Here is a 14,136-nt window from a genome sequence, read left to right on the forward strand (position 1 = left end):
CTGCCATTGAGTTCAGTACACTATGAAAGAAAGACTGGGAATGTTGTAAGACAGTGGTCTTCAACTTTTTGCGTGCTACAACCCCAATATGTAAATAAAGTATGAGACTAATGATCCACTGTTGATCCCACCCCCTTCCCAAGACCCTATTTGCTCAGCCCTGTCCCATCACTGCCTAGTCCCCAACCCCATCCTGCCTTCCCAACACTGGTCACTGTAGCCAAATACTAATGAAAGCTATTTTAGCACAATTGCTAAGAACCTGTGCAGGTTCTTCTGGTACCTAAAGGGGTACACCAGATACCTCCCTCTTTACCTGGTGGTGTTCTAGTCCAGTGGTTTTAACCTTTTTCATTCCCTTAAATTGCCACAACCCCACAACTGAGGCTTTATGACCCCTTTGGGGTTCCAGCCCCAAGATTGAAGAACATTGCTATAAGACACATAACTGGTGCACCTGGAGTGTAGGTGAGGTTTGTTACAATTTGCTGGTGCCCCACTCAACACTCTCTTTCATAGCTGCATATTGTATGTGAAGATTTGTAGTGGTGAACAAGCTGTCTTTCAGGGAAACTGATCTATCATCACTAGTCTTCTTGAAGTATCTTTCAATGGCTTCTGGCTTGAATTCTACTGACTTGAGTGTTTATCTTTTTCTGAAAACCTTTTAAAAAAATATTTGCACGTATTTGTTTCTGCATCTTTAATGTCAAAAGAGCTTCACTGCCATTAGCTAAACATGAAGCTTTCTTCCCCTTGTAGAAAACAGGATGTCCTTGCCAGCTACATGAGCATGTTGACATAGTAAATTTTTTCAAATGGATTTGTGATGGATGGGGAACATGTTATGAGGGCTTGACCTACTGAAGGAATAACATTAAGAGCTCATCTGAAATGAGCCTACCTTGCAGTGGTAGTTCATAGGGGTCACTCTTTGCCCAGCTGCTCATGGGTCTATGCTCACCATCCTTTAGTCTTTGGCAGGGGTATCCAAACTTTTTGGCAGGAGGGCCACATCATCTCTGACACTGTGTGGGGGCCAGGAAAAAAAAAGAATTAATTTACATTTCAAATTTAAATAAATTTACATAAATGAATATATTAGAGATGGAACTTATATGAATGAATGAAGGTCTTGCAATAGCTCAAAGCCTATAAAAGGCCTTGCACAAAGCAAGGCAGCCTTTTCTTTGCTGCTGCTGCTGCTACTGCATCACAGATGTGAAACAGCAAATAATGGAGGGAGCCCTTGCCCTACAACTCACACAAGTGGCTGAATGAGATCAGAGAAGTCACCCTGAGAGCAGTTGCATCAGACCAGTATGGGCTCCAACAAGTCTCTGGAGGGCCAGAGGCTCATTGGAGACCGGAGGCTCCCTGAGGGCCAGATTGGGAGTCTTCAAGGTCCGCAAGTGGCCCCAGGGCCAGGGTTTGGGCACCCCTGGTCTTTGGTATGGACTCCATGAAATGGGATGCCCTGATCTGAACACTGACTCATCAGTGCACTGTAAAAGTAACCATGCTTGTGAATAGAAGTGATAATGAACACATTGGAATACTTCATGTGCTTTGCAGGTTGGAAGAACTGAAGTCTCATGAGCAGTAATGTGTGGGGCATAAGCAAACTACACTATATGCAGAAAATTTAGAGCCAGAGGAACACATGGAGGAAATGAAACAGTGACAGCAGCACAAAAATGCTTTTGATTTGCTTTCAGATCTTGTTCTGTGTGGCTGATTAGCAGGGAAAATCCCTAGGAAGCCCAGGGTTTGCTGCAGGAAAGTTCTACAAGGGGCATTGAGCATCTGTGATTTGAGAAGTGAGCAGTTTGAATAATTTATGTGCTTGTCACTCTGGCAGTGAACTACCAGATAATAAAAACAGGATCAGGATCGCTGAGGTGTTTAGCCCTTAAATGAAAAATTTCAAATATTTGTTTATAGTTCTTATGGTGTCTTAGTCTGTATCAAAAAGAGCTTCACTAGCAACTTTTCATCCAGCCCCTGTGATAATTGGGCTCTCCCAGGGCTGTCCTTTCAGCTGTGCTGCTGCTGTCTTGGCTCTGGGAGGGAGAGGAGGTCTAAAAAAATCAAGGAATGCTACAGAGGAAAGGGCAGACAAAGAGGAGCAAGAGAGGGAGATGCTGCCAAGGCACTATAAAAGCCCAGTTACCACATGGGCTACCATTTTAGCAGTGCTGCTTTTGCCAGGGTGTCAGCTTTGCAGACCACCTCTCAGTTGCTGAATTGCAAAGTGAAGCCTTCACTGAGGTAGCACTGCTTAAGAGAGGTCTGTGTGGTAATAGGGCTCTTTCATATCTTGAAAATATGATCAAGATAAGCAAATTTTCTCTTCTGTCATTTGAGTTAATGAGTTTCTACATAACAAAGTGCTTATTTCTGGCCATCATCAGTTTAATGATATTGCTTTGTGCTTAATCATGTCATTTCCAGCTTTCAGCAGACACCATGAACACTCTATGGCTTACCATATGGAATCTTGATATCCCAGTTCTAAACCTATGGAATTTTTTTCCCATGAAGAAACAGTTCTCACTCAAAACTTTTCATTAAACTAATGATAGCTGTTGAAGAAATGTAGAAAAATTATGCTATTTCTGTTCATTAAACATTGTTCATTGATCTGTTCTCAGGGCCCATGATGGGTATTATGTCCATTTTTATGTGCTTTTAATGGCAATAAAAAGGCAGCAGTTTAAGCACTGCAGACATCATTTGCTGAAGAACTAAGACTTAAAGGAACAAAAAACTTCACCCAGCATCTAAAAAATGGAGCCAATCTAAACTCCTTAGAGAGGGAACTCCATAATTGCAGTGCTGTTCCCCAGAAGACTCAGTTTGGTATCTGCCACTCAAATTTCTGTAATAATATGCATTAAAAGTAGAACCTCTGTAGCTGATCTTGAGGTTTATGGAGGTCTGTATGGAACTGTCTTTGAGATAAGCTGGTCCCAAGTCATCTTGGAGTTTAAAGATTAATTCAAGTAATAACTTTGAGCCTTGAAAGAAATTTGTAACTAATGCAGCTGGAACAAAATAGTGTAATAGAACAAGCAATTAAGAAATGTAACATCCATTATACTTCTGCTGATTTATGTACATGCCACTAGGAGGAAGACACTTAGGTTTTCATACTGTGAAAACATCAGGAATAGAATAAAAGCACAGATGGAATCCAGTTGGAATACAAACTCAGCAATGTGCATTTTGCCTGGAGAAAGAGTATACTGAAACAACATTGTAGCATTCTATAAAAAGGGAGTGAAGGGCAGGTCATTTGGATAGAAGCTAAACTTAGTCTGTAGCTGTATTCTGCATGGGTTTTACACATTTCCCATGAATCCCTTCTTTTCAGCTAGAAACATAAATAGTGTCTGGCATTCTTGATCAATGTTTTTACATTTTCTGTAATTACTGTTAATATAATTATTGGGGGGGGGGTCCTTAAACTGAGAGATGTTTGCTATGAACATCTGGTTTCCTGAGTTCTGCTTCCACAAAAAGAATAGAATGTTCAGCCAGCTGGAAAGGCCATGCTTTTCCTGATTACAGACCCTAGGGTTGCAGGAAATGAGACATGGATAGAATATTCACTATCCACCCATAATTATTAGACTATAGGTTGCAGTGAGCATTTTAGAAATGTTATACCTAGAATTCATAGATCATTCTCCAGGGGGAAAAAAAGATTAATTAATTAATGTCAAGGTTTGTGCCCAATCCCTTGGCTGGGAGTTGCTGGAGGATGCCCCTGGGTTGACACAGGAGGCCTGTGTAAAGTTTGGCCTTTTGCAGAGGCAGCAAAAGCCTGCTACAGGCAAGAAGTGCTGAGTCACTCAGCAGGTGCTAGTCAATTGCCTGCTGAGTGACTACAGGCACAGGTGGAAATGGGTGGGGCTGATTAGCCCAAGCCTGCCCTGAAACAGGCACCCATTGGCCAGCTTTTGTATAAAGCCAAAGCAGCCACTGCTGGACGTTGTGGGGGGGGGGGGGGGGTTGTTGGATGGATGGCTGCGGAGCACTTTGTTGCTGTGCTGTAAATATTGTGACAGTGAATAGCTCTGGTTGCCTGTGTGGGACCAACGCTGAATGCCTGTACTGAATTGCACTGTATCTGATGTAAATACATGTTTGGTTGAAGGACCCTGCTGTCTGTGCTGTGTTTCTGTCCTCGAAGCAAACTTTTCAGCACGGCTGCTGCACACACTCCCTGGGAACTGTGCCAAGCTGTGAGACCTTGGGCAGTGGGAGTAAGCTGTCTGCGTTTACCAGATGCCAACAGAAAAGACTGATAATCGGATGTGACCCAGTATGTTTCTTTCAAGTCCTTCCATTTCTTTGAACATAAATTCTTTTGGATTTCTGTAAAGCCCAACTCAGGTTGCTTTTAAAGATTTGCTTATCAGTAACTACTATATATAAGGACTAAACTGTACAAGCTGCATCTAAAGGGAACTAATGTTAGTTGACATAGCTCAGAATTGTCACTGAGAAAAATATAGTGTGAATGAATGAATAAATAAAATCTTTGCCCAAATATTTATTTAATTAATGCTTTAGACAGAGCTTGACAAATAAAAGGTACAGTATCAGAGCTAGAAAGTTCATGTTGGTACCCAAGAATGTGAAATAGTGAAATGTGAAATGTAAAATGTCAGCTAGTGAATGTGAAATAGTCAGCTAGTTGGGAAAACTGTTGAAGATACATAATAGAAAAATTTGCTCTGTAGCTTATGTTACCTTACAGTAAACTTTATGTGGGTGTTGTACGACTTTGATTTGCTGCAAGTTTTTGATTTGAGTTTACTTTTGGCCTGCAGGTTCAAAATGGAAAGCATCTAGCATTTGTTATATAGTGTAACATTGTCATTTTTGCACAACTCGGATTTCATATATTTGAAAATCCATCTGTTATGTGGTGAACAATGAGATGATTTGACATACAAATATGTAATGTTGAAGAAAATGTTAAAATTTACTCTAGTATTGAAAGATGTTCAACATCTAGATACATAAGAGAAAAACTGTGCTTGTGAAGTTCTCTTGATCAAGAGAACATTTTCAGCTAGTAAGTAAATCTTAGATCTGTAAGTTAATGTAGTTGGTATACTGATTCCTTACAGTAGTATTGAATGAATTGCTGTGTTAAGTAGGTGGAATTTATGAGAAGCAGATTTGCCACTCCTCTTAGAAATATTGATAAGAGACAAAGGACCCTAATGTTTCAGTTGAGTGAAAGGAGCAAAGTAGAATAGGGAAAGATCTACCCTCGTATTGAGTCCATATACTTTAATTCTCCAATAAATGTAGTCCTCCAAATCACACAAAGCATTTTCAGTTGTAAAATTTCTTAAAAATAATGTTTGCTCCAAAAAAAAGTTGACTAATTCCTGTAACTTGAGATGGTTATGAAAATAATTGGCAAGAATTTGAATATAAGAAGCTAGGTACCCTAAGATTTGTGAATATGTATATTTAGCATTGCAAAAGCATAGTTTCTTTCTGGTATGTTGTTGGTTTGATACTGAATGCACTTTTAATTCTGGAATCTTGTATTGAATGATTTGTCAAAAGTCAAAATATGTATGCTCTAACCAGGCTGCAATTTGCCCTGGTGTTGAGAGTGCCAAAGGAGAGTGCAAGCTCTCTATGCTTCCCCACTTTTAAGTACAGGTGGAACCTCAGTATCTGCTGATTTGACTTGCCACTGATACTGGAGTCCACCTTTAAATGCCTTGTAATAAGGGAAAAAAATCACAAATCCAATTTCATACATTTGTGCAGTTGAAACACACTGGTTGCAAGCTTCTCAAGGTTAAAGATATCTTTAAAGACCCACTTCATGTTTCTTACTCCTTCATTGTTATCCCAGAATGCATCAGAATAGATCATACAAGTGTGTGGTGCTTAATGGCTGACCACATATACAGCTGTGCTCAAAGCACAACAAAGAGGCTCTTAATGAGGCAGTCAGATCTTCCATAGTCTGCAGTAGAGAGTGTCTTTACACAACAAAGGGGCTCTTAATGGGAAGAAGAGGCTATCAGTCTGGCTATCAACCTGCACATCAGGTTATCAATCAATCAAATCAACCAATCAATCAAATCAACCTGCACAATAGGCTATCAACCTGCACATCAGAGTATCTGTGAAAGGGATTGTCTGTTTACACAACAAAGATGCTAGATTGGGCTGAATGTTTGCTTAATGACCTAATTGTATAATGATGGGAATGTGTTCTCTGATCCCTGTTAAGTGACTCACACTTGTAACTTCATTCTATTATTCACCCATGCTCTGAATGTGTGTCTGAATATGCTCTGAATAAGTGTGAATGGAGTGAATATGGTATAATGTCTATACCAGTGCATTCTGGAGTGACACTTAAGAAATGTGGAAGTGAGTCTTTAAAGCTATTTTTCCACTGATTTGGTATCCACTGGTTTTTTATTCCACTGAAGGTTCTGCAGCAGAACCCCAGTGGATAACGAGGCACAACCTGTATATTTTATTTATTTTTCACATTTTTATACCGCCCTTTCTCCAAAGTGCTCAGGGTGGTATACACAGCTGCTCCCCTTCTTTTGTCCTCACAACAGCCCTGTGAGGTAGGTGAGGCTGAGAGAAAGTGACTGGCCTAAGGTCACCCAGGAAGCTTTGTGGCTAAGGGGGGATTTGAACCTGGATCTTCCAGGTCTAAGTCCACCTCCCAAACCACTACACCACCCTGGCTGCCAAGCCTCTCTCTATATCCATGGCTCCCTGAGATGGTAGACTAAAATTTAAAATAAAATCTATGGAAGTAGACAAAGATGATACTTTCAACAGTATTTGGAATTACTAGAGTTTTTTAGAAAAATAAAAACTATTTAAAACTATTTGATACTGTTTCTAATCTTCATCCCCCTTCCCTCCCAGTTGCTTGATTCTTAGCAGATAATAGAAAAATAATGAAATCTAGCATCAGTATTAGTAAGAACGTATATCTTTTCAGCAAAAAAGTTCACAAAGCAGTTTACAGAGAAAATCAAATAACTAAAGGGCTCACAATCTAAAAGATGCAGTAGAAACATCATCAGATAGACTTGCTTTTGAGTTCTCAAATTTTCAGGTACTTCTCCCAAATAAGGTGTAGGCAACTTAAAGGAAAACATTGCTTTCCCCCACCAACCTTATTCACATTGGTTTGCTCACCCCATCCACTAATAATTACATTAATTGCTTTGCTGATTGGTACTTTGACTTTGAGATTGTAGAAAATATTTTCTACAAAGCTTGTAAGACACTTCGTGCAGTAATGAATGCGTCATATAAAAGCATGGAAGCAGATAAACGAAAGGCAAGTTGGTAGAGGAAGGTTATGGAGGGGTTAATTTTTTTTCCTTAGAGATGACTAGAAAGTGAAAGTAACAGACGGTTTGGGGCGAAGGGTATTCTGAAGATGAAGACTGGTTAAAGAAATGAACACAAAGGAGAAAATTGGGGAGAGACATGCATAGAGAATAGAGGAAATACAGAATAAAAAGATAAAAACTGAAGCAAGTTTGTTCTGGCAAGGGGTAGGAGAAAAATCACAGTGGTCAAGAGAAGGAAATCAGAAAGTAATGTAAAGCACAATTGGCTAGGGTCACCTCTAGTCGAGCACTGAGATAGCCTTGTTACCTGACAGCCTTTATATCAATAGGCAGTAGCATACTCTTCATGTCTGCTGACATGAGCTTCAAATGAGTTTTTTAATCCCCTTTTAGGGAATAGTCAATGTACCTTTAATAAAAACATGGTTATTAGCTTTTTTCTGGAATAATTACAAAAGCAAATATGCCAGGCAATCTTTCTATCCTTGGCTGAATATTAATGAAACATTTGATATTCAGTTAGCTTTTGTATTTCCCCCAGGCTGTCATTCTTAAAATGCTAAGTACTGTATGTAGCTACAAAAAATACTTTGTAGAAAGGCAGGCCCACCAAATGTGCCATAAGCTGATGGAGCAGAATATGCCAAATAATTATTGCCTTGTCTTTTCAAGTACCGGATTGCAGCTATACCTCAGGGGCAACATATTGTTGCTTTGCTACTGAAATGTGAATTTTGGTTTTTAATCAAATTTTATCTGACAGCATCTTGTACATTACATGGAATTTCTGACTACTTCTTAGAAGCAAAATGCTATATAAACTGCATTTATGCTCTTATTCTGTGTGAAAACATTTCTTGAAAATAGTTAACCACTTTTAAAAGTTGGAATGGGGTCTCTTTTAAAAGTAAACAGGTCGACCAGTTTCCCTGGAACATTTGATAGACATGAACAAAGACGCCTTAGCTGCTTTTAAGGTTTCTAATAAATTTTACAACTGATAGAAAAATACTCAAAGCATTTATCACCTACTGAAATCTACTTTTGTTAATAGCACGCTACTTCCTTACTAGAAGTTTATATATTTTTAATGTCAGGAATAAGACCTAATATTCAGAATGAAGATTTTGACTCAAAGTGCTATTTCAGGTATGTTCAGTGGAGTTTTTTACTTTAAGCAGCAGAACTTTGGACTTCCTTGAGTCTTAATGTTTTCATTCTTTATTTTCCCCATGCTTCCTGTGCATGTGGCATGGTCAGGTTCTATTTTAAAACCTCATGTCCTGGAAAACATTTGGTTTGTGCAACGAGTTTATACCAGTATTTCTCAACCAGTGGTACAGGTATCACCTGTAGCATGTGAGGTGATGTCTGATAGTACTCACAGGACCCCTGGACATCTGTTGCCTGGCAGCGAGACCAGGAATGCAACACAACAAACAGATGTGCGAGGCTCATCTCAATGGGCGGAGCTCCAAAACATACTTTTCATACTTGAAAAAGCCCTCCCATCCATCCTGAGCCTCTTACTGGTGTTTGTTGCGACACATCTGGTCTCCCAACTTAGAACATAAGAACAGCCCCACTGGATCTAGTCCAGCTTCCTGTATCTCACAGCGGCCCACCAAATGCCCCAGGGAGCACACCAGATAACAAGAGACCTCATCCTGGTGCTCTCCCCTACATCTGGCATTCTGACTTAACCCATTCCTAAAATCAGGAGGTTGCGCATACACATCATGGCTTGTACCCCATAATGGATTTTTCCTCCAGAAACTTGTCCAATCCCCTTTTAAAGGCGTCTAGGCTAGACGCCAGCACCACATCCTGTGGCAAGGAGTTCCACAGACCGACCACACGCTGAGTAAAGAAATATTTTCTTTTGTCTGTCCTAACCCGCCCAACACTCAATTTTAGTGGATGTCCCCTGGTTCTGGTATTATGTGAGAGTGTAAAGAGCATCTCTCTATCCACTCTGTCCATCCCCTGCATAATTTTGTATGTCTCAATCATGTCCCCCCTCAAGCATCTCTTTTCTAGGCTGAAGAGGCCCAAGCGCCGTAGCCTTTCCTCATAAGGAAGGTGCCCCAGCCCCGTAATCATCTTAGTCACTCTCTTTTGCACCTTTTCCATTTCCACTATGTCTTTTTTGAGATGCGGAGACCAGAACTGGACACAATACTCCAGGTGTGGCCTTACCATTGATTTGTACAACGGCATTATAATACTAACTGTTTTGTTCTCAATACCCTTCCTAATGATCCCAAGCATAGAATTGGCCTTCTTCACTGCCGCCGCACATTGGGTCGACACTTTCATCGACCTGTCCACCACCACCCCAAGATCTTTCTCCTGATCTGTCACAGACAGCTCAGAACCCATCAGCCTATATCTAAAGTTTTGATTTTTTGCCCCAATGTGCATGACTTTACACTTACTGACATTGAAGCGCATCTGCCATTTTGCTGCCCATTCTGCCAGTCTGGAGAGATCCTTCTGGAGTTCCTCACAATCACTTCTGGTCTTTACCACTCGGAAAAGTTTGGTGTCGTCTGCAAACTTAGCCACTTCACTGCTCAACCCTGTCTCCAGGTCATTTATGAAGAGGTTGAAAAGCACCGGTCCCAGGACAGATCCTTGGGGCACACCGCTTTTCACCTCTCTCCATTGTGAAAATTGCCCATTGACACCCACTCTCTGCTTCCTGGCCTCCAACCAGTTCTCAATCCACGAGAGGACCTGTCCTCTAATTCCCTGACTGTGGAGTTTTTTCAGTAGCCTTTGGTGAGGGACCGTGTCAAACGCCTTCTGAAAGTCCAGATATATAATGTCCACGGGTTCTCCCGTATCCACATGCCTGTTGACCTTTTCAAAGAATTCTATAAGATTTGTGAGGCAAGACTTACCCTTACAGAAGCCATGCTGACTCTCCCTCAGCAAGGCCTGTTCGTCTATGTATTTTGAGATCCTATCTTTGATGAGGCATTCCACCATCTTACCCGGTATGGATGTTAGGCTGACCGGCCTATAGTTTCCCGGGTCCCCCCTCTTTCCCTTTTTAAAAATAGGCGTGACATTTGCTATCCTCCAATCTTCTGGTACCGTGGCCGTTTTGAGGGACAAGTTGCATACCTTAGTCAAGAGATCTGCAACTTCATTCTTCAATTCCTTAATAACCCTTGGGTGGATGCCATCAGGGCCCGGTGACTTATTGATCTTTAATTTATCAAAAAGAAGTAATTGGGGATGAAGTCGTTGCCAGTTACTTTGGATGGTACTTCGAATTGATGAACCATGTGAAGTGGTACAGCAGAGGACAAACCTTCAGGAACACTGAGTTATATGGTTTGCTGGATCTTAGCCATTCTGTAATGACTTCTAAAAGCAGTCTTGCTTTAATTTTTCTGGCTAATATTTTGTGCTCTGGGTAGGCAACAACTATTACCATCCATACATTTAAAAACCTATACATCTATAGGTGGAAAAATTGGCAGCTGTGGTTGATGGAAAACAAGGTTCATGTTCAGTCATTTACAAGAACTTTGTAATACTGTATCTGTATGAATAGCAACTAGCAAACTTATAAATATGAACTGCTCATGGAAAAAAGTCAGGATGCGTCTATTCTGTAGATGTGTTCTGTATTGTGAAATTTGGATGTTAAACTCAGTGCTGATGCCAACTGTTGAATAGAGAGCATATTTGAATAGAGAGCAAATTAGCCACATTTGGAAATATTTTATAGAATTGGAATGAGGGTCTTGAACATGTGTGGATTCTTTGTATTAACCGGACATTGTACAGCAATGCTTTGCATTAGTATAGTGGACACATAGGGAAAGAGTATCATTGTATACTGCTTTTGGTTGCTTGTGTATTAGCTGGTTGTTGCTTGAAATGGAATGCTGAATTAGATTGATTTTAGTCTAATGTGGTATGCCAATTCTTACATCTGATTTTTCCTGTCTTCATGGAAGTCATTCTCTTACACACAAAAATTAAATGCTTCAATCTACTGTATTTTGTACCTTTCCATATATTACAAGTTGTAAGCTTTGAACTTGGACCTCCCTCAGTAAATCTGAAAAAGCAACATTTTCCTCTGAACAAATCATTATTCATTCTCAATCTTGTTTCATTTCCTGGCTCTCATAGGAATCCTTCAACTACTTTCTACCAAGTGTTCCATTCTCACAAGTTACGAGGATCAAAGAACCTCTGGGATAGGTATGAATACTGAAGTATGGAATGCATACATGCTGAAGTATGCATGAACAGCTTTGCACTGCGCAGATTTCTCGTAGTTAGTATGTTCATTTCAACATCTGCTTGCATCCTCAGCTTTCCTACTTAAACTAGAGCAGTCACAGGATTTAAAAAATCAAATAGCTATGCTCTTTGCATCTCATGGAATATCACTTCCTTGTGTAGATATTGAGAGCACTGTAATAGTTATAAATTCTTAGATGCTCATCTGAGCAAGAAATCTGTGTAGATGGGTACGATAGAAGCGAACTATATCACCAACCTAACTTTTTGAAGACCAGCAATGATGGCATTAAAATATTTTCAAAGCAACAATGACACTAAATTATTGCAGAATTAAAATAGAGAATGTGTGGGTGTCAGCCCTGCTAGAAAATCTGAGCAAAATTGGTACAGGTAGTGTAGTGTTGCTGAAATTTGGAATAGGAATGTGTTTAAAGTGGATTCAGGCACAGTCATGCTTTTGGGTTTGTTGCTGTCTTGCCAACTTCAAGGGTGCCACTTGTGAAAATTGTATTACTAATTCAGCAGCTGCAGTTTGGCTTTTTCACAATATTAATATTCCAGATTGAAATTTTGGTGGCTTTTTTCTTTTATGGTTTGTGCTATGCTCTGTACAGTGTGTTCAGACTTTTTTGTTGAACTTTATGAACCATCATTTCTTTGGTTCAGTATGGCAAACGTGAACAAAATTTAATGGTTTCCTATAACTTACCTGCTTGTTGACTTCAGAAGTGATGCATCCTAATTCTCTTGCATTTAAAATGACTTTAGTGATCTGAACCTACATCTAAAATTTAAATACAGAAAAGCTCTTAACTTTAAAGTTACATGCTATATTTAAACGCACAACTGTTGAAAGAGGGGTGTTCTAACATAACCCCTTCAGTACACATTTATTTTGCATATCTTGTCTCTGCCATATCTTATAGTTGAGCATTGCGACTTCTAATTTAGATTCCCAGCCTGTTACGTTATAACTGATTTCAAGCCAGCATGAGGATGTTTCATGGAAGACAAAGGGGAAACATTGGGTATGTACAGGTTGTTAAGGAAGAAGGAGTAGAAAACCAAATGGTAGTGAATCAGACCTGCAACATTTGTAGGTAACCTCCAGCCCTTAAGAAGAGCGTTCCGTTTGAGGGCTCCAGTCAATGTAGATCAGGAGCTTTGCTTGAGCCTGTTGTGAAACGGGGGGAAAGGATACCTTTTTGCCTCAAATTGGAACACTTCTGTATGAGTTTAGTGTTAAACATTATTAGTGAAGGTTGAACCACTGAGCATTAAGTAGCCTCATTACTACACTTCTCAGTGGCTGGTGTGCTCCTGTGACTTTACAATTGTCTTGAGAGTATTTTGAAGCCAACAGAACTATGCAATAAGCAGTTGCAAGAGCTGAATATTGTTTGTGTAGCACAGCCAGAAGAGGGATAAATCTAGTATTTGAAGAAACCTGCACTTTCATTCATTAATATTTTGTGAGGATGCCACTTATAGCTGCAACTATTTAAAGCCTTTTTCAAAAATTTTATTAAAAGATTCTCATTGCTGTATCTTCCTCCGGGAAGCTGCATGGTTCTCCCTGCTCGAACATCCGTTGCTAGGTGCATTCATCTCGGGAGACTTTCTCATCTTAAATTACTCAAAATAGGAGATGAGGGAGGAATGTAAGTAGGTAATTCGAAATTTAACTTCTAAAATGTTTTTTAAAAGTCATATTAAAACATTAAACTTTCACTTGCATACCAACAGCAATACACTTGCTGCTAATCAGTGTGCTGAGATTCCTTGTCTCAGTGATTGATCAAATCTTCATCAGTGTGTGTTATAAGCTAGTGTAGTAGTGTTAAACTTCAATTCTGAGGACTAATCCAGTTTCTTGCCATTTAAGGCAACTCTAAGAAGAGTCTGTTTTCTGATTTCAGTTTGTAACAGTGCAATGTTAAGGATCTCTTAACAGTGCAATCCTGTGTATGTCTACACAGAAGTAACCCCACTGTTTAATGGAGCACAGGTGAGTGTGTTTAGGATTGTGGCCTAACAACCCAACCCTGTGTACTCTTTCCTGGGAGTAAGCCTCATTGACTCTAATGGGACTTACTTCTGAGTAGACATGCATAGAATTGGGCTGTATGTCATTTAAAAGCTTTCCTTGATCTTACAGTAACTTAACAATGTGAGTATGCAGCAAACTGTGCTACTGAACTCTCTAGAGCCATCTGACATAAAATGTCTCTGTACCAATGAAAGTATTAGTCTGCAATCCTGTACACAGTTTTCTGGGAGTAAGCCTCTTTGAACACAATAGAGCTTTGTGTAGATATGCATAGAATTGAACAGGTACTCTGAGTGATCTTTGGTTGAGCTGCAGCCTAGTTGGTGGCAATTGTGACATCCGTATAATAAGCATTTATAATACCTTTTTTGTGAATGAGCCATTAGAAGTGGGAAGAAACAGCCATGGATTTATGTCTCTAGTATTGGTAATTGAAAA

General features: G+C 39.9%; 1 protein-coding gene across 2 annotated transcripts in view; it reads left to right on the plus strand.

Annotated features, from left to right (window-relative positions):
* The window catches only part of TSC22D2 (TSC22 domain family member 2), a 43,935-nt gene that overhangs the window by 11,838 nt on the left and 17,961 nt on the right, over positions 1-14,136 (plus strand). Inside the window, exon 2 of one of the 2 annotated variants that reach the window (XM_066619994.1) lies at positions 11,532-11,603. The exons of the other annotated variant lie outside the window; for it this stretch is intronic. Within the exon in view, the coding sequence (XP_066476091.1) occupies positions 11,532-11,603 (72 nt within the window). The remainder of the gene's footprint in view (positions 1-11,531; positions 11,604-14,136) is intronic. 2 annotated transcript variants of the gene reach the window in all.

This window comes from Tiliqua scincoides, chromosome 3, assembly GCF_035046505.1.
Source record: "Tiliqua scincoides isolate rTilSci1 chromosome 3, rTilSci1.hap2, whole genome shotgun sequence".
NCBI classification, from domain to species: Eukaryota; Metazoa; Chordata; class Lepidosauria; order Squamata; family Scincidae; genus Tiliqua; species Tiliqua scincoides.